This window comes from Humulus lupulus, chromosome 2 (genome assembly GCF_963169125.1).
Source record: "Humulus lupulus chromosome 2, drHumLupu1.1, whole genome shotgun sequence".
NCBI lineage: Eukaryota > Viridiplantae > Streptophyta > Magnoliopsida > Rosales > Cannabaceae > Humulus > Humulus lupulus.
The window spans coordinates 4,303,065-4,322,103 of NC_084794.1; the positions used below are offsets into that span (position 1 = coordinate 4,303,065).

Here is a 19,039-nt window from a genome sequence, read left to right on the forward strand (position 1 = left end):
CTCCACTAGTCAATATTATTGATATTCTCTGGGTAATTGGTTTACAAAGTATATAGTTCTTAAAAGACTATTTTTCCAACCCCTATCAACTCCCAGGGTCTCCATATTTATAGGAGAAGGCACCTGGAAGTTGGTAGGGAGGTCATCCCGTGACCTTACCATTTGTCATATCAAGTCTGTGATATTCATGATTAATTCCTAAACCTGACACACAAGTGTGGTCTAATCAGTATGGAAGGAGATAATGGGCCGCACGGCCCAACTCGTCCGTGGGTGTCTGAATACGCACGTTCCTGCTGCGTGTCCAAGAAGTCAGGGGGATATCGGACACGTGATGGCAGGATTATGCACGTTTATCTTGCGTGTTGACTTCCCATAGGGTCAGAGCTTCCTGAGAAGCTCGTTACTGGAGCAATTCATAACCTGAGCTCATCCGTCCGTGGTCGCCGGATGTTCTTCCCAGCTCCTGGTGCAACAAGTGCGAGCTAGAAAGGGCCCGTCCTGGAAATAGAGCATCTGGCCTGTGGGAACCTCGGACTAAATCATGTTTAGTCCGAGGCTCGTCCTGCTAAACAGCCCGTGGGAAAACCAGGGCGTACAAACAGAATATGCTATTGGGAAATCTCTACAATTAGGAGATTTAGTCTAAATTATCTAATCAATCCTTGTTTAGGGATATTTATTCACAATAAATGTAATCGATTGTGTTTGTAGAGGTGATTTCCTACAATTGATTAGATGGGCACCAGCAACCTGTCAAGAACAAAGAGAAGAGAGACGAGAGTTCAATTGGGAGCACCGGTGGGGTGTCAGCCAAAGGGACTCTGACGCTCAAGTCAGTCGGGTTATAATGAGAGCTAATAGAAAGCAATAAAATTACGATATAAATAATCGAAATAATGATGGATGGAAGAGTCGTAAAATGGTCAGAGTGACGGTGGCGATGACGGAGGGGCCAAGTGACTAGGTCAGGTCCAATTAGACTGACTAACTAGTCCTGCTTGACTGGATTGCTCAGAAATAGAGTAGCCTTGTTTCAATTAAAGAGTAAAGAAAGTCCAGTGATTATCTTATGTCTTTTCTCAACCTCTGATGGTTTTATTTATTGTCCTCCTTTTCGTTCCGTCCTCCTCCGTCTTTCTGATTCGTTTGACTCGCTCCAAGTGGTTTCGTTCCGAGATTCTTGGCGAACGTGATGGGAGTCTTGACTGTTTCAAGGTCCCTGGCTGACTAAGTGTATCTGAATTCGGGTCCGGGTATGGTTTTGGGTATTTGGATGGTACTTTGTATATGCCTATTTTCATGGGCTTGGGTCTTATTGGCTAGTTAGATAGCTTATTGGGCTGACTGACTGCTTGTTGGACTATTATTTATCAAGTATACAGATTTTGTCCACTACAGTGTTTACACTATGAGATTTGTTATCTCGATTTAGACCTAATATGTATCTTATAATATCCTTAAAATTAAGGAAGAATTCTTATAACCATGCCTATAAATAGTCTGAGAATAGTTATTTATAATGCACAATTTTGTACCAAGAAACAATATGTGAAATTCCTTGAAGCTTCCTTAAAGCTTTATGTTACTTTTGTAAATATTTTCTCCTATGTGATATCAATTACATATTTTCAATTTTCTCCATGAGCACTTTTTCTGTTGAGCAAGCATTGAGTTTTCACTAACACACAAGCAACAATTTCTAAGTGTTCTACTTTTTTTATATATATCTCTTCTATATAAAAAGTGTGTAAGATCACGAAATTTTTTTATGTTAATAATTTTTTTTTTGTTAATTTTAAATATTTAACGGAATATACATTTAAAGTTAATTAAAAATATATATTTATTAATTATATTAATATAAATTCAAATAATATAAAATATTATTATAATAATATATAATATGAGACTACATATTTAATAATTTTATTAAATTCAAATTCAAATGCTATAAAATATCATTATTATAATAATAAATAATACAAAATTAGATGTTTAATAATTATATTAATATAAATTCAAATATTATTATGATAATAATATATAATATATAATCCTAACTTTTTACTAATTATATTAATATAAATTTAAATATTATAAAATATTATTATTAAAACAATATTTAATACTTATTTTAATATAAACTTAAATATTACAAAATATCATTATATAACAATAATATATAATACATAATCTTTATTTTTATTAAAAAAATTATACACATTATATATATTTAAAATCATAAACAACTTTTTGGTTTAATTTTTCTTTTAATATATTTATGTGATTCTTTTATATATAATATTGTATATTTATTTTAAATTTATATGACAATAATACAAATTTAAGAAAAATAATTAATAAATTCTATAAATAAAACTAAGCAAAACGTACATTGCACGTTGCATATTATATAAGTAATTGTGGTAGAAACAATGTCATAAAATTATTTTTTATAAAATAACATGTAATATAGAAACTATTACAAATAATAACGGTAGAAACATTAAAAAAATCAGTAACAAAAAAAAACTAATAACAAAAAAGTAAATAGAAACAAGAAAATACGATTTTGAAAATACACTTTTGAAACTAATAGTTGATTAGTTTCAAAACTAATATGTGAAATTAATCTATACAACAAATATTGCAACTCCATTGAAAGTGGAATATTAAAATACCAATTTCTTAATAAAGTGAAATAGTTGAGAAAACGTGAATGAATGCAAACATAATGACATAAATATTAATTATCGCTAAGGTGAAGATGATAGAACCAATTCCACTACATAGAAACGTTGTTTATTAATTTGGTAACTATGGGTTACTAGATAATAATGACGGTTACTAATTTGGTAACTATGAGTTATCTTATAGTAATCAATTTGGTAACTATGTGTTTTCTTATAGTTTTGATGGTTACCAATTTAATAAATGAGTTAGCAAAGTACTAAATTTGATTATTAATTTGTTTGAAACATTCCTTTACTAAAACATTCCTCAACTCTCCTTCACTATTCCATTTAAAGTGAAACTAACTAAAGTAAAACCCAAAAAGATCTAACGCTGATATTATATTTTTAAATTTAGTAATTTTTATGGAATTTCTTTTTTGGGTGGTGACAATCAAGATGAAAATATGATACCTTGGAGCCAAAGAGGCAAAGAGTTACTAAAATAGTAATAGGTAGTTACGAAATTGGAAATTTATGAATCCTTAATAGCTTTAAGGAATTATTGGATTAGTCACCAATATTTTTTGTAAGTACAATTTAATATACTTGCTACCAAGTTGGGAGCTCACATGTGAGAAGCACCAATGCTTACTCATTTGGAGTATTGCTAGCTTAGCTCGCATACTCACCATCCCAAGTCGCCATTATGAAATATGGTTGTTGGAGACATATTTTTAACTCCCATTAGGTGTATGGATGTTACAAAATCATGTGGGAAAGGGTTTGGGATGTTTTGGAAAAACTAAAAATTTGTATGTTGAAAATTGCATGTGGCTGCGGCCACTGATTATCCCTGGTCGCAGCCTAGGGGACAAAGGCCAGTGGTCGCAGCCACTGATACTCCTGGCCGCGGCCAGTGAGGCTGATAACTAAAACCACTTTTCATTTTTTCCAATTTGAACGGTTCTAACATCCTATGTAACTCTCAAATCTTCATTTTAATTCCATAAACATCTAATTAAACATTGGTAACAGCTATGGGGTTGGTGGAATTTGAAAGTCAAAGGGTATCTGAAACTCTATAAATAGGAGTCTAATGCTCACTTGTAAGACATACCATTTTTCTATCTACAAAGCACTTGGCTGACCGTGGCCAAAGAGTATTTCAGCCACCCAATTTTCTAAACTTTTCCAAAACATTCCAAACTCATTCCCACTTGATTTTGTAACTTTCATACACATTATGAGAGTTAAATTCACATTTCCAACAACCATATAACTTATGGCTTTGTGAAATTCAAACTCAAAAATGTATAACATATAATTTACACATTATTGGGTAATATTTGAGGTTACAAATTTGTAACTGATTTTGTAACCCAAATACATTACACATTTAAATATTCACACTATCTAAAAAAAATGTAACTTTCATATATATTATGTTACAATATGTAACACATTTTGTCACATTATTTAATCTATACATTATATTATAAATAATATAACACAAAGTCTGGTGGTGGTGCACGGTAAAGATGCTGCACCAACTCTCACGGTAGTAAAGATGGAGTGCAAGGTTTTGAAGCCCTAGAGAGACATATGAAACTCACCAATATAATTTTTTTTAAGGCACTTTAAATATTTTTAATCAAAACTAAATTTTACTTTGTTCCAAAATAAGAAAATTGGAATTAATTTGCCAATTAAGAAAAACAGCGATAGATCAACAACACAAATAATCTTACAAAAATTTAATTCAAACATGACTATACCAATCAAGGACAAATCAAGGCAAAGAAATACTAAATTTACAATAATGAGGTGATTGTGGCATTCATTATAATAATAATTATGATTGGTGCTTTGTTGGGAATGTTATTGTTGCACTATTGTGAATAGTTTAGATATATAGTAAAGAAAGCATTAATAATTAATAGAAAAATATATATATAAGAGAAGAAAAGAACAGATGAAACTGCAAGCAAAGTCATAGTAATGATGATTGTTTGTCATGATAGTAATGATAATAATAATAATAATTATAAGCTTATAATTAAAGTTGATAATAAGAATCCGAAGAGAGTTGATGTGATTAAAAATCTGCAACTCTGTAAAAAGATAAAGAAAGATGAAGATAGAAAAATAAAGCCAAAAGATCATATTTTTATATGATATATATATATATATCTTATGAGGTAGCCGTTACTACATATAATATGTATATAATATATATGTTTGTTTAATAAAATGGTATATTAATTATTATTATTATTAATATATTTATAGTAGTAGGAGCAATGTCAACATAGCTGGCTGGTGGGGATAGCAACCCCACAAAAGGCCACACCTTTGAATCTCTCATGGCTTCTTCTTATTACTTTGTCCATTCTACCTTCTTTTATATTCCATTTGTATATCTATACATATATAAACAGTGGTATATAATATACCCTCTTTCTCTCTCATTTTATTCTCTCTGTTTATATATATATATATACATATATAAATTGATAAAAATAAATAAATAAGCAAGCAAAGCCAAGGCAAGGCAAGCTGGCTGTGTGGTTGGTGTATTGATAGTGCTACTATGAATCTGTAAACAGCGAAGATGCCATGTAAGTTGTACACCAAAGCTCCACTCTCTCTCTCTCTCTCTCTCTCTCTCTCTCTCTCTCTCTCTCTCTTCAATATTCATGATTCAACTTGCAGTACCAGACAACCAATATACTGCTTTACAGCCCAAGCCCACACAAAACCAAAACCTACTATTGTTATTTTTATTTTATTTCCATTTTATGTATTGTTATATATACATATATAAATCAATTAAAATAAAATATAGTTTTTTTTTTCTTTTCTTTTTGAAAATGTATGATTATGAGATGTGAATGAATTCATCTTCTTCTGCAATCAATCTGATTCTTGATCTTTTCTCTCATAAATTTTTAATGTTTTTATGTTGATTGGTCTGCATCTAAGAGAATAAAAAAGGGTTCTTTCTTTGTTTCTGTATGTATGTATACATAGATGTAAATAAATATATATACATATATAGAGAGAGTGAGAGAAAGTGGAATGAAATTGAATTGAGATTTGGTGATTTGGTAAAGAATTGCAGTTGCAGTAGTAATAAACCCTGAAAGCTTTGTCGGCGCGAGGTCACTTTCTGTCGGCATTGTCCATAAGAAGGCCAGCCATGACAGGCAGACAGTCTTTCACTCACTCTCATACCCCTTTGCCCTTAATTTAATCAGAAAAATTGATTCTTTCTTCAATTAATCATCAAAGAATTGGTCTTTTCAATCATTTCATTTTCTGGGTTTTTTTTTTTCTTTTCCTTTCCCATTTGGGCAAATGAAGCTGAGAAGCTTTTTGAGGAATACAGGTTTGCACCCTTTAACTTGTTCAGAGAAACTTAGAAGAGCTAATATTGCCAATAAAAGATGACTCTTTTTGCTGTTCACTATTCTCTGAGTCTTTCCTGATTCCTACCCACAATACTGTACACCTTATCTACACAACAACTAGCTATATTCTAGCTTTTTATCATCTTATCTTATGCTTTTGATCAACCCCTTTATATCTATTTTCAGGTTCAATGTATGATAATTCTTCAAACAATAATACCATTTGGCATAGTTGAAAGGGGATCCCATACCAAATGTCAGGGACTCTTGCAGCAGCATTAGGAGGTGCTGCAGGAGCCGTGGTATTGGTTGGGATAATTGTTCTATTCATTTGGTTCTACCTATCTCGCCATAGGAGTGCTTCAAGAACTTCAGAGACAGGTTCTTCTGATCCATCAGTACAAGGTAACTCAAGTTCCCTCCCCCCCAAACCCCAAATGATTTTTCATTGCAAAAGAACAGCTATTTTTGTTGTGAGCTTTTCCTTTTTCCTTTTTTTGTTACTTATGATGATGATGAATTAGGGTATGATTTGCAGTTGGAAGGCATGTTGGGGTTGAGTTATCATCGGTTAGAGATACTAGGCGTTTTCAAATGGAAGAACTGTCTCTTGCTACCAAGAATTTCAGTGACAAAAATTTGATTGGAGAAGGAAAATTTGGGGAGGTATACAAAGGTTTGCTTCATGATGGGATGCTTGTAGCTATCAAAAAGAGACATGGAGCTCCTACACAAGAATTTATTGAGGAGGTACTAATCACCTTCTCTCTCACTTCTTCTAGGTCACTTTTAGAAAGTGCCACTGGATTTGATAGAATTGGATTAAAAAAATATGAGTGTAGTAAGAATGAATAAACAGATTATTTGCCAACAATAAATTAAAAAGATAAGTTGGATGTTTTTTTTCTTCATTGGATTAAATTATCTCAAGTTTTTCAACGAGATCAAGTTATTCCATACTAAAGAAATTATTTAAGTTACTGGATTAATTTTTGCAATATCCTCTCCAATTTCATAACAAAATCACATGATATCATCCAATCCAATCCTAGAATCCTACTGTATTTGTTATATATCATTTTCAATATAATTCATAACATGTTTAAACCAATGGAGTTTTCAGGTGCATTATCTCTCACCTATACAGCATCGAAATCTTGTTACTCTTCTGGGGTACTGCCAGGAAAAGAATCTGCAGTTTCTTATATACGAATATATTCCTAATGGAAGTGTTTCTGCTCACTTATATGGTAACTCTCTCTACTGAGTTCAAAGTTTTCTGATATTGAACTTCCCCTATTGTTATTCTCATCTTAAGCTTTATTTAAACCTCAGGCACTGCTCAACATTCGCGTGAGAAGCTAGAATTCAAGCATAGACTTGCAATAGCTCTAGGGGCAGCTAAAGGTGATCCTCTGGAAAATCAGTGAGCATTTGTGGCTTTCCTGGTATCAGTTTTTTTTCTTCTGTTTAGTTAAAAACATCCAAATGGCACCACAAATTGTTTTGTAAGATACTGTCAGGACTTTCAGTTGGTGTCTAGACTGTCCTTCTAAGCATGAAAGGTGTTGAAAGTGGTGTTCAGTCCTCATTTTCGCTTTGCTCATTTGTATCGCCTGTGTGCAGGTTTGGCTTATCTTCATTCTCTGAGTCCTCGTTTGGTACACAAGGATTTTAAAACAGCCAATGTTCTTGTAGATGAAAATTTCATAGCTAAAGTAGCTGATGCTGGACTCAGGAATTTCCTAGGAAGATTTAATAATAACGTCGCAGGGCCATCTACTCAAGCTGCAGCCGCTGATGAAATATTTCTTGCACCAGAGTACTGTGTTTCTCTCATCCCTTTACAACAATTCTAACATTACATCATAGTGGCCTTTTCGCTTTTCATTCATGTGGCTGGCTTTGTTACATTGCAGGGTGAAGGAGTTCGGACGATTTTCAGAGAAGAGCGATGTCTACAGTTATGGCGTTTTTCTTCTCGAGTTAGTGAGTGGAAGAGAGGCGACAGACATGCCATCGTCCGAGTCTAGTCAGAACCTGGTTGAGTGGGTATGTATAATGCAATATGGTCTTAAGTTTGCAGATCTTTTTCTGTGTTTTTTGGCTTCATTGTTTATGTTGTTGTTTGGTTTGAGTTAAAAGGTGCAAAATTTCCAAGAAAATAGCAATGTGGGGAGCATGATTGATGGAAGAATGGGGAATAGGTTCACAGCAGAAGGAATGGAAGGGTTGATAGAGTTGATTATTCAATTGGTTCAAGTCTCAAGTGAGAGGCGTCCATTGATGAATTATGTGGTAATGCAACTTGACAAGATACTGGAGAAAGAGATGAGCTTAACCACAGTCATGGGGGAAGGAACCCCAAATGTCATCCTTGGAAGCCAGTTATTTAAAGCCTCTAAATAAAAATTATATATTTCTATTTTTTTATATAAATTGCGTACAAAAAAAAAAAAGCAAAGAAAACAAAAATAAAAAAGGAATCATGAGTGGCCATATTTGTGTTTTTTTTTTTCCTTCATTATTTTTACCTGTAGAGAACACATCAGAGGTGCAGATATCAGCTGTTAGATAAGTGTATAAAGAACAGCTGCATTATTTTTTTATTTTTTGTTTTAAATGTCCAAAAATTTATTAAAATCCTTGTTGTAAAATTAAACCATTATTTATTTGTTAATATTAAAGCAGAAGTAAGGTGTGATATTGCTCTATAATTTACTTTCCAATGCCATTTTTATTTGGGTGGGTTGGGGGGTGTTTTATCTCTGCAAATTAGCATAGCAAACTCATTCAAAACTCACCAAAGAAAGTAAATTTACAATCACAAGATGTGCAAAGTGCATTGTATTGATTGCCAGTACAGTTTACAGACAAATATGTCTTCATGTATTATTCCTCGAATCAAATTTATCAAAACTGTAGTAAGTATTGCTTTTTATTAAACTGCCAAAGAATTGGTTAACCCTATGTAATAATAACGAGGAAAAAAACTCGTTTGTACAAATGAGTATCAAAACCTTTGGGAACAAGTGAAGTGACAAGACTAACATATGTTTTCTTGTTCTTGCTCCATGAGAGTGTGATGAAAGAAACTAAGTCAAGTAGTCCTAGTCTTGAAAGCCAAGGAGATATCTTCTCCTGCCTTGCGGATCAGCTGTGGAACTTTTGGAGAAATGATCCCCATTGTCTGTCATGATCCTGTGCAACACAAATCAACAAAACAGTTTAGTTTGGACTACGGAAAATCAAAGATAAAAACGAAGAAAGCTCACGTTTCTTAGCAGTACCTATCTACGGAATATCAAAACAATTTCCTTGATATGCTGTTTAAATATGAAATCTACAATTGACTAGAACGAAGTGAATAAAGGGTACCTGATAACAATGAGATTTCTGCAACAAAATAATTGGTATGGTTCAAGGTCAGGGTAACCTATCAAAGCCTTCTCTTTAAGTCATGATCATGAATTAAGGCAAAGATAACTGTCTAAGAGAAAAACCTTGTGTGCATCAAATTAAAGTTAGCTTCATCTTCATTCTGTAAGTGAAACATTTGGTGAGGATGAGTGGCCAAGTCATGTCTCTTCCGTTTGTCTGGTATCTCCTGACAATGCTGGCAACAGAAAATACTAAAGGATATATCAAGACCATATAGATGTGATAATGTAAAAGCTAATTAAAACAGACATGGGGATAAGAATTTACAAGTCTGATGAAGATAAATCTGCTCTAAGAGCCGAAGTCTAGCCTTATTAACAGTGTTGAAACAAAGGTATATATGATCCTCCAAATCATCGAGCTGATGAACAATTTTTGAGTGGTTCTTGCGGAGCTGTTTGACCACTTCATGTATGAGATGCCTCTCTCCACAGCTATCCAAACCCATCCGAACAGAAACCTTGTCCTCCTCAATAAACGACTGCAGACGGTCCACAAGGCTTTTAATGGTGTTCAGATCCTCGTGAAGAACGTAAGTACCTTTGGCTGCAGCATCCAGTTGAGCCACGCGGGAAACCTTCTTGGTCATTGGCAATGCAGTGCACACCACAAGGGAAGTAAGAGCTCTGGTAGTGAGTACCACAGGCCTAGAGAAGAAGGCAGTGTCAAAGAGAATGCGAATTAAAGATCGAGACTTGCGTAAGCGGCGGTCGAGCTGTTTTCTGAGGTTGGAGAAACAGCCACGGATGTGATCGAAGTTGTGGTGGGTATCGTCGGGAAAGGAGAATGGGTTATGAAGAGCGTCGAATTTGAGGAAGGTTTCGTTGGCCCAATTGCAGTGGGACTCAGATAGAGAGTTGGAATCAGCTGGGAGGAGTTGGAGGAGGTCGTGCAGAGGTGCGTAAAGCTCACGAGCACGGGCGACGGCTTGTTGGAGGTGAAGGCAGAGTTGGGTGGTGTACTCGCTGTGTTCGAAGTATTCGGAGACGAGGCGTGTGAGAGTGTTTGGCTTGGCGTAACGGAGGGCCTCTTCGACGCAATCGCGGTTAGGGTTAAGCACTCTTTCCAAGATGGCGTTTTGGTCTTGGTCGTAGTAGAGGACCTCGACGGTGGAGCGAATTTCTTGGTAGGAAAGGGATTGTAATACGTTGGAGTACTCTCGAGCTAGATTGGGAGAGGGCTGAGTGCTGGCTACGCTAGCTGTTTCGCCTCCGCCTCCGCCATCGCCATCGGCGGCGAAATCAGCTGTTGGTTTTAATGTTAGCTGTCTTTCATCATGAAATGATCGAATTATCATAACCAGACGAAGAAGAAGAATGAGAAGCTTACCTTGAGCTTGAGCTTGAGGTTGATAGTGATAATGGCCATTGGTGAGCGGCGACGGCGACGGCGATGGGTTGAGGATGAGACAGTGGTGCAGCATCTGCTTCTAGTAGTTACTATGTCTGAATCGAATCATTAGATATTAGTTACCAAACACAGACAGGTTTGACTCGAAAAAGTCTTCCTGTTTGAATGCCCACTGGGCCCAACTACCGTTCCAGGCCCAAATATGATATATATTCATTATAAAATAGATTTTTAATTATAAAAAATATATATTTATCAAAACTAGTATAAATTGACAATTTTGAACTAATTTATATTTTTTTCCATTACCTATTTGGACTTTGTGTTTTGACAAATTATTTTTTGGACCCTATGTTTTGTAAAATGGTTAAAATAGAACCCTAAACTCAATTTTGATGAAGAAAAAATTGAATATAACAATACAATTTTTAAGCAGAATGATTTTATTTTTGTTCTGAATTATTAGTTTGGTAAATTATTTGTGATTTTAGTTGAGAAAACATTGACCAAAATCGGGTTTAGGGTTCTATTTTAACTATTTTACAAAACATAAGGTCCAAAAAATAATTTGTCAAAACACAAGGTCCAAACAAGTAATGGAAAAAAACACAGAGTCTAAAAAGGTATAAACACATTTACATATTATGATGGTATTTATTTAAAAATAAAGTACTAAGATGGTGTTGCTGCATAAAAATAAAATAGGTATGATGTTTATTACTTAGTAGCCAAATACAAGGAAGAAAAATATTGAGTACTATTGGAATCATGTTGTTGATCCAGTGGTGGTGGTGTTAGTATGAAGGTCTTTGTTACATACAATTTACTTGAAATAGAAGAAGACAAAGATGTGTATAGTATCTTCTAGGAGATTACAGTTAGAAAGTAGTTATTATTGTTACTGCTTTAGGTGAACTGAGTAAGCTGTGAGCTTCAATAGCTACGAAAAACTCTGTAAAATCTAATAACTAGATTTTAACATGTAAAGACTAGAGAGCTTTTAGAGAGGGATGAGAGAAGATTATAGATATAGTACAACTCTCAAATTTTCGAATTGTTGAATAAGGAGATGTTCACTTCTTAGAAAAATAAGTTACGAAATTTCTAATCAATTTTGTGTTGATACCAAATATGTTACCAAAAGCCACAAATACTTCCTAACATAACAAATCAATATATATATATATATCTTCTATATAATAAATGTGTAAATAATAAAAATTCTTAGTGTTACAGTATTTTATTTTTATTCATTAACTTTAACAGAATATTCTTATATTTAACTGTAAATTGTAAACATAATTTAAATTTAAATAAAATTAAATAATTAAACAATTTAAAATATGATATTTTATAATGATAATTATTTTAAAATAATAAAACCATATATTTTATAACTTAAATAAAATTTAATTAAACTTAAACTTAATATTATATTAAACATATAATATATAATCACTATCAAATTAAAAAAATTGAATCATAAACTTAATCAAAAATTAATTAATTAAAATATAATATTTGTAAGATAATTTATTTTTTATCAAGTAATTATAACTCTTTTTTATCTAGCTATACTTTTTCTATTCTTATTTTATTTCAATTATTAATTTCTTTTTAAATATTATTATATAGATAGAAATTATTGATATAAATATTTATATATACTACAAAATTATAATTCAATTATATAAAAACAATGAACCAGATTTTATTAAAATTATAAATAATATTTATAACTTTAAAAATAAGCAAACGTACATTTGCTTCTACTTAATATATATATATATATAATTAAAGAAAATTGGTGTTATAAACATAATTTATAACCTCTAAAATGATACAAATTAATTCACTTTTTCTCCAACAATTTCACTTGAATGAAATTGTCAACAACAACGGACAGACAAACATAAAGTTGAAATTCAATGGTCGAAACCTACAAAGAATAGATAGGTGTTAGCCTCGTGTAAAGCTAGCTAATCAACAAACACAATGTTCTTGAATTGTTCTACCCTTTGTATAACGATGACATACGTCACCCAAGAATCTTCCTAACATAACTCAGAACACACCATTTCCCTCTCTCTCATTAGATTTTCCAATGCATAAGAATCATTTCAATTTTCAGACACAATGCCAGATTCAATGCAAATCAATTTAAATATATCAATATTATTACAATTTTTATATACTTATATGATTAGCACATCTAGTGTTTATAACAAAACCAAAAAAAAAAAAAAGCCTCGAGTTCAAACCAGAGACTTCTACCTTACCCCATCCTTCCCTCCATCGCCACCGAGCATGCGTTAGTGACTTCGTTTGTTACAATTCATGTTCATGCTCTTGAAAGACCAACAAAAAAATTCAATATGCAGCTCTAGAAACAGAATATGAATGAGAAGAAGTCAGCCAACTTTATTGCTCAACAAACTTTGAGAAACTATTAAAGGCCAAAATATCGACACTGCTGAGTTACTTCCGAATCCAACAACTCATTGAGACTTTTCCTGATTGGCTGTGATATCTTTAAGTTTTTCCTTCAATTCGCCAGTCTGCGTGTGAGATTCAACACAGTTTCAGAGAAAATTCATGCATTTTGTATTTCAAATACAAAGAGAGAAGCAATCTATAGTAACAAACCTGGTGCAAATTGAGAATAATATCTGAACCGCCTATGAACTCTCCCTTGATGAATATCTGTGGAAATGTTGGCCATTGGCTGCAAGGAAACACATACATAAGTTTTGAAAATAGATTAAATCAAGATATAAACATCCATTCCAGTGGTATAAGGTGATAAAAGTAAGTAAATGCGATGATAGAAACGAGTCGGTAGCCCTGCACCACTAAATTAGATTAAACATTATGATTTATTAGAAGTGGCAGGCCGAATTTTTGTATGAAAACACATTTATTTCAAATTATTTATTGAGTTCAACCCATAGCCAATAAGTAGCACTATCAAACTGATTACTTTACCTGAAGGCTTTTACAGCACTTTTCAGCTCAGGATTTTCCAAAATATTTCTAGCACTCAAAGGAACATCTGAAAAGAAAAGACCAAAATGAGTCTAAACCATAAGCGGTAAGCATAACAGAAGTGATGAAGAAATTACTTTGACACATTGAATAAGAGACAAGAAGTCCATCCAACACAATTACGAGACAATATCTATCCACAAATAGATGAATATTTGCTTCATTGAGAAAAACGAAGTAAATTGCTTAAGGAGAACTACACAAAAGAAGGCAAACACAACGAATAAATTATTACATAATAAGTAGTTTACAAACAGAAAAGCCAATGCAGTCAAATCCTTGGCCCCATAACATGGAGATATACATCTTATTTAAGGTCATACTAACATATACATAGATGGAATGTGCTTTAAACAGGATATATCATGTGAGGAACAGCTTCAAGCAATAATCGAGACACTATTATTCTCACCGTATAGACTCAACACCCTAACTGCTAGTGAGCTAAATCCACATTGAGGAAGATCGGGAACCCCTTTCATATAAAGCATTACAGGGTTTCCCTTGATGTCCTATAACAGAAACAAATCAGAACAATCAGTAGATCTTATATTACTATATATATAAATTTATGAATTCGGCTGGCAGAGATAGCTTGATATAGAAATAAAACATACAATAACATAATCATAAAAATATGTAAGGGGATTGAATTGAATAGAAATATATGTACCTGCTCAACAATGTCCTTCAAAGATAGGTTAGAGCTATCAAGCTTACTAGTAGGCTTAAAATCTTCGTGTGTATCTGAATCATTAGGTGGAGTATTTGAGAATCTCCTCCCGTACTGAACAAATGATCCAGAAGCCTAGTATTATAGAAGAAACATTCAGTTCAACTACTGCCATTGAAGATAGATATAACACTAGGATCATAAAAGTAATGTAACAATCATACCCCAATGAAATAAGGTACAAAATCTTACAATTCTTGTAGAACTCGCAGTGGAGAGACCTGAAATTCCCTTTAAAAGCATGTGTGATAATGACCTTGCCATGATTATAAAGATGGCCCTGAAATTACAACAGCAAAAAATAAGATAATCTAAACGGAAGTTAAACTGAGACAAAAACAAGATATTGAGAGAACAAAAAGAAAAAACTTCTTGAAACCCACATCTGTTATTGTAATTCAAAACTTTTACAGGTCAAGATATATACATAACGTATATATGTATACATGAATGTATGTATGTATGTATTACACTTGTAAATAGATATATAAAAAACATTGCATCCAGAGAATAAGCCACAAACTCCATAACCTTGGGGTTCAAATTATAAATAAATTTAGCCCTGATTATAACTTCATACAACAAAACCAAAATTGCCCAAAATCGTCTATTTGTCTTATGTAAAATATGATACATAATTCAAACCTAGCCGTTTACTATTGAGAAGCCTATATAGTCAAGTCTACATATTATAAATCACTCATTCAGTTCCTTACACTGAGCTTCTCCATCAGGAAAAGTAAAAATCCTAACTTGTTTTTCCACAAAATTAAAAATCATGCAAGTTCAGAGAATTGCATTCATTAATAACAAAACACATATCTTTGCAGCAAGAACAAAAAAATCGTATCTTCAAACGAATCAAATCAATAACACGCACAAACATAATTACAATCTGTGAAAAGAAAAACCCCCATTTTGGGTGATTAACAAAGATGCAACAAAAAACTGAAACTTGGCACTTCAAATTTCATTTTCTAAACCCAGAAGCTCATATAGCCCTTGTACTTCAAATTAATTAGCAAAATAAGAGAAAAGATGTGCTTAAAACTAACAAAAAAAAAATCTCAGAACCGTTCAAATATATGATATCCTAAAACTAGGCTAACACACACACACACACACACACACATATATAAACACATATATATCTATAAAAAATGTGGAAGACTTGCCACCAAAATATTTGAAGTCTGAACCGTTAGTGACAGAGGAGAAAGCTAGCTGCGCGTGTGTGCAAGTGCGTGCTGGTGCTAGGTAGAAGACCTTCGACTGGTTTAGTGGCCTTACACTATAATATGACACACAATTATGAACTTATGAATACTTGTCAAAAGAAAAAGCATCATTAACAAACAAACAAATGACTAGAGAGTCATGCTTGGCATAAAGTTTTAAATTCAACCCATTCAATACTATCATATAAGCAAGAAAACAAACTTTCATTCAAATTTCAATGCTCCAAACATTGCTTGCTTTTCATCATCATAAATTCAATCAGATCCCTCACCACTCTTGATATAGTCCAAATCAAAACAATAGAATTCTAAAATGAAACCACTCAAACCTATTTCCATGAACGAGAAACAGAGCAATTCAATACTAAAAATGAAATTAATACATATACATATGTGTGTGTGTGCTGTGTGCGTGTGTTATTTTTGTAACCCCATTAGAAATAGAGCAACACTTCAACCAAATTAGAAAGAAAAATTTGAACCTGTATAATAAATAATCATAAAACATAGTGCTTATAACAACAAACGTACATATAACTAGTGAAGAACCAGTCTATCATATTTTTTGACACTACTATACGGCTAGAATGTGTGTCTGGGTTGATGATTCTAAGATTGTCAGTCCTTACAAAAAATTAAAGATGCCGAAACCCAAAATACAAAGTAAAACCCATAGAAATGAAAACCCAGAGACAAAACATGATAAATCGTGAGAAGAACAACATTGAAGAATAGTTGAGAGAGAGGGAGTGAGCTAATTACCACGCCAAAAAAATGAGTATGGTTACCCAAAAATCACGACTGAAAAAGAAATAATTCATAAATGAGAGAGTGATTACCCAATCTGCTCCTGACCCTCGTCGAAGATTGTATATGCTATACCGAGTCCCTTGCCGTCAGCGTGAGGTAGAGAGATGTGGCGTCGTCGTCTTCACCGGAGGCGCGGCGTAGAAGAGGGAGATTCGTTTCATCAGAGAGGGAGAGGCAGAATAAAAGAGAGACACGACTTAGGGTTAGGGAAAATAAAAATACTTTTGTTTTTTTTTTGATATTATATTTTGCACCCAAAATGGACACCCTTTTTTATTGATATAATATTTTTTTTCATGCTCACATTTTTCTATTTTTTTTATTCTAAAACATACCTATAAATAATATATGTTATCCACAAAAATTGGAGTTCGATGACGTGGCAATCAGAAGTGACAAATGGAAATACATGGTCTGTAAACGACACATTAATAGTCAATAAATATATTGGCTGTTCGGAGTTGTGATAAAGTGATCTGACCGACCTGGTAGAGTTTCTGTCAGACCGATAAGGATTTTTGACTGACCAGTCAAGTGTCATGACCGAACAGTCATGTGCTTGTCCGACCAGTCATGTGCTTGTCCGACCAGTCAGGTGTTTGTCCGACCAGTCAGGTGCTTGGCCGACCAGTTAAGTGTTTAGTCGACCAATGAAGTATTTGGTCAACCGGTGGAGTGCATGGCCGACCAGTCATCTGTTTTGGGCGACCAGTCAGTCTGTTTTGCTAGACCAGAAATGTGTTATGCTAGACCAGAGATGTGTCATGTTAGACCAAAAGTGTGCTAGAGGTGTGCTTTGCCGACGAAAGGTGTTTGCCTATGTCCTCACTAACAGCTTCAACCTGAATCATTCTCATCTGCCTCGGGAACCTCTCAGATATCCCGGAATAATAGTCATATTGTTGTAATATTATATTTATTTATATTTTATTAATTAAAGTCTATTGGAAGAACCAAGGATCCGGTTAAAGGGAGATATTTATGTACGATCCATGAGCCTATAAATAAATGGCTCATGGCATCATTTTGAGGGAGATGATCTTTTGGGACTAAGAAAAACTCTCTAGTTTTGAGATTTTGGGACTGTCACTTGGGGCATTTTCTGAGAGCTTAGAGAGATAAAGCTTGTATTTTCTAGAGAGAGAAACTCTATATTTTTCTACTTGCACTTAAGAAACTCAGTTGGCTCAAATTCATCTGATCTTAAGTGTAGGCTAAATATATCACAACTCCAAATGGATTAGGCTATTACCAACAAATTGGGGCTGAACCACTATAAAAGTTACGTGTGTTATTTACTTTCTTTTCAAGGCTTACTATAGTTTTGACGTCTACTCGTCGTTGGCCAAAATCGTGGTCAACAATATATATTTTAAATATTTAAATAAAAAAATTAAAACAAAAAAATAGATTAAAATTTATTAAAGTAATATTTTAATTTCTATAAAATTATACATTATTTACAAAAAAAAAAAAAATTATGAAAACAAGTTGAATAAAATTATTAAAATTAATAAAAATAAGAAATTAAAGAATGTCAAAAAATAAGAGAAAAAATATTAAAATATATTTTAAAAATTAATCTTATTTAATTAATGGAATATCTATATATATTATTGGGATGCAAATAAAATTATTTTTTTTAACAATGATAACAATAAAAATACTTTTGTTAGAAAAAAATAAAAAGAGAAAAAATAAAATAAAGATGGAGGCTTATTAAGGTCGACCAATGTGCACCCTTAATTTCTTTCATCGCATGTTTTTTTACCTAATCTTTTTAAGGATGCTCAAAATTAATAAGGATATGTAACGAGTGTCCTTAAAAACACGTATTGTGCACCCCTAAATCTTCATATTTCTTTTTAAGGACATGCATTTGGGGTGTGTCCTAAAAAAGTGACCCATTATGAGTATGTTTGTAGTAGTGATTTAAGATAGTAGGCAAAGATAAAATTCTAAGATATATACTACCAATCCCCAAGCAAGGAAACAAATCTAAAATATAGTTCAAAATTTCAAATTAAAGTAAAGAACCACATGAAATGTCGTCGTACTTGACCACCCAAACCTATATGAAATAGCCTAAAAATGTTGCAACCTCTAAGCTAGACCCTATTTGGCATAGCCTCACTCCCCACAGCTCACCTCTGTCTAAAACGGAAAAGCCCTTACCCACGAAAGCTAACTCCCTGACAAATTGTACACAACACATAATGTTGTTGGGAGGGAAGCAGACCACGCTAAAGTCGAAAACCACCAAGATAAAAGTTGAACTGCCTCAAGAGAAATCTCCACCTGAAGGAAGCGATACCACCTCAACATCGAATCCCA

At 33.1% G+C, this 19,039-nt stretch overlaps 3 protein-coding genes across 9 annotated transcripts; 1 reads left to right on the forward strand and 2 right to left on the reverse strand.

Annotated features, from left to right (window-relative positions):
- Nucleotides 1–5,136: 5,136 nt before the first annotated feature.
- Nucleotides 5,137–8,792, forward strand: LOC133816965 (proline-rich receptor-like protein kinase PERK8). Of its 5 annotated transcripts, none has more exons than XM_062249325.1 (8): nucleotides 5,137–5,296; nucleotides 5,792–6,493; nucleotides 6,627–6,838; nucleotides 7,212–7,338; nucleotides 7,424–7,495; nucleotides 7,715–7,910; nucleotides 8,008–8,140; nucleotides 8,234–8,792. In XM_062249325.1, the coding sequence occupies exons 2-8, from the start codon at nucleotides 6,343–6,345 to the stop codon at nucleotides 8,495–8,497; spliced, it is 1,155 nt and encodes a 384-aa protein (XP_062105309.1). In that variant the 5' UTR covers nucleotides 5,137–5,296; nucleotides 5,792–6,342; the 3' UTR covers nucleotides 8,498–8,792. The 5 variants fall into 5 exon arrangements, with proteins under 5 accessions (XP_062105309.1, XP_062105308.1, XP_062105307.1 ...); XM_062249324.1 differs by having other exon boundaries at nucleotides 5,138–5,296; nucleotides 6,275–6,493; XM_062249323.1 differs by lacking the exon at nucleotides 5,137–5,296 and having other exon boundaries at nucleotides 5,356–6,066; nucleotides 6,275–6,493.
- A 128-nt stretch (nucleotides 8,793–8,920) lies between these two features.
- LOC133816964 (UPF0496 protein At3g19330-like) lies at nucleotides 8,921–11,017 on the reverse strand. 3 transcript variants are annotated; one of them, XM_062249321.1, is made up of 5 exons: nucleotides 10,859–11,017; nucleotides 9,797–10,774; nucleotides 9,592–9,704; nucleotides 9,467–9,484; nucleotides 8,921–9,289 (listed from the first exon to the last, which is right to left on the reverse strand). In XM_062249321.1, the coding sequence occupies exons 1-3, from the start codon at nucleotides 10,950–10,952 to the stop codon at nucleotides 9,667–9,669; spliced, it is 1,110 nt and encodes a 369-aa protein (XP_062105305.1). In that variant the 5' UTR covers nucleotides 10,953–11,017; the 3' UTR covers nucleotides 8,921–9,289; nucleotides 9,467–9,484; nucleotides 9,592–9,666. The 3 variants fall into 3 exon arrangements, with proteins under 3 accessions (XP_062105305.1, XP_062105303.1, XP_062105304.1); XM_062249319.1 differs by having other exon boundaries at nucleotides 9,592–9,720; XM_062249320.1 differs by having other exon boundaries at nucleotides 9,467–9,704.
- Nucleotides 11,018–13,021: 2,004 nt separating this feature from the next.
- LOC133816966 (monothiol glutaredoxin-S15, mitochondrial) lies at nucleotides 13,022–16,937 on the reverse strand. The gene is made up of 7 exons (XM_062249328.1): nucleotides 16,735–16,937; nucleotides 14,850–14,937; nucleotides 14,598–14,732; nucleotides 14,337–14,436; nucleotides 13,865–13,931; nucleotides 13,526–13,604; nucleotides 13,022–13,437 (listed from the first exon to the last, which is right to left on the reverse strand). The coding sequence occupies exons 2-7, from the start codon at nucleotides 14,919–14,921 to the stop codon at nucleotides 13,378–13,380; spliced, it is 513 nt and encodes a 170-aa protein (XP_062105312.1). The 5' UTR covers nucleotides 14,922–14,937; nucleotides 16,735–16,937; the 3' UTR covers nucleotides 13,022–13,377.
- Nucleotides 16,938–19,039: the final 2,102 nt, after the last annotated feature.

Bases quoted from the DNA above. Each gene is read 5' to 3' on its own strand.
- LOC133816965 (XM_062249325.1), top strand. From the start codon at position 6,343: ATGTCAGGGACTCTTGCAGCAGCATTAGGAGGTGCTGCAGGAGCCGTG. The intron at 7,339-7,423 runs GTAACTCTCTCT...TTTAAACCTCAG, and splicing joins TGTTTCTGCTCACTTATATG to GCACTGCTCAACATTCGCGT. The intron at 8,141-8,233 runs GTATGTATAATG...TTGAGTTAAAAG, and splicing joins GTCAGAACCTGGTTGAGTGG to GTGCAAAATTTCCAAGAAAA.
- LOC133816966 (XM_062249328.1), bottom strand. From the start codon at position 14,921: ATGGCAAGGTCATTATCACACATGCTTTTAAAGGGAATTTCAGGTCTC. The intron at 13,605-13,864 runs GTAAAGTAATCA...GTTTCCTTGCAG, and splicing joins AGTGCTGTAAAAGCCTTCAG to CCAATGGCCAACATTTCCAC. The intron at 13,438-13,525 runs GTTTGTTACTAT...TCTCACACGCAG, and splicing joins TTATTCTCAATTTGCACCAG to ACTGGCGAATTGAAGGAAAA.
- LOC133816964 (XM_062249319.1), bottom strand. From the start codon at position 10,952: ATGCTGCACCACTGTCTCATCCTCAACCCATCGCCGTCGCCGTCGCCG. The intron at 10,775-10,858 runs GTAAGCTTCTCA...TAAAACCAACAG, and splicing joins ACCTCAAGCTCAAGCTCAAG to CTGATTTCGCCGCCGATGGC. The intron at 9,721-9,796 runs GTAAATTCTTAT...TATATCCTTTAG, and splicing joins GATTTATCTTCATCAGACTT to TATTTTCTGTTGCCAGCATT.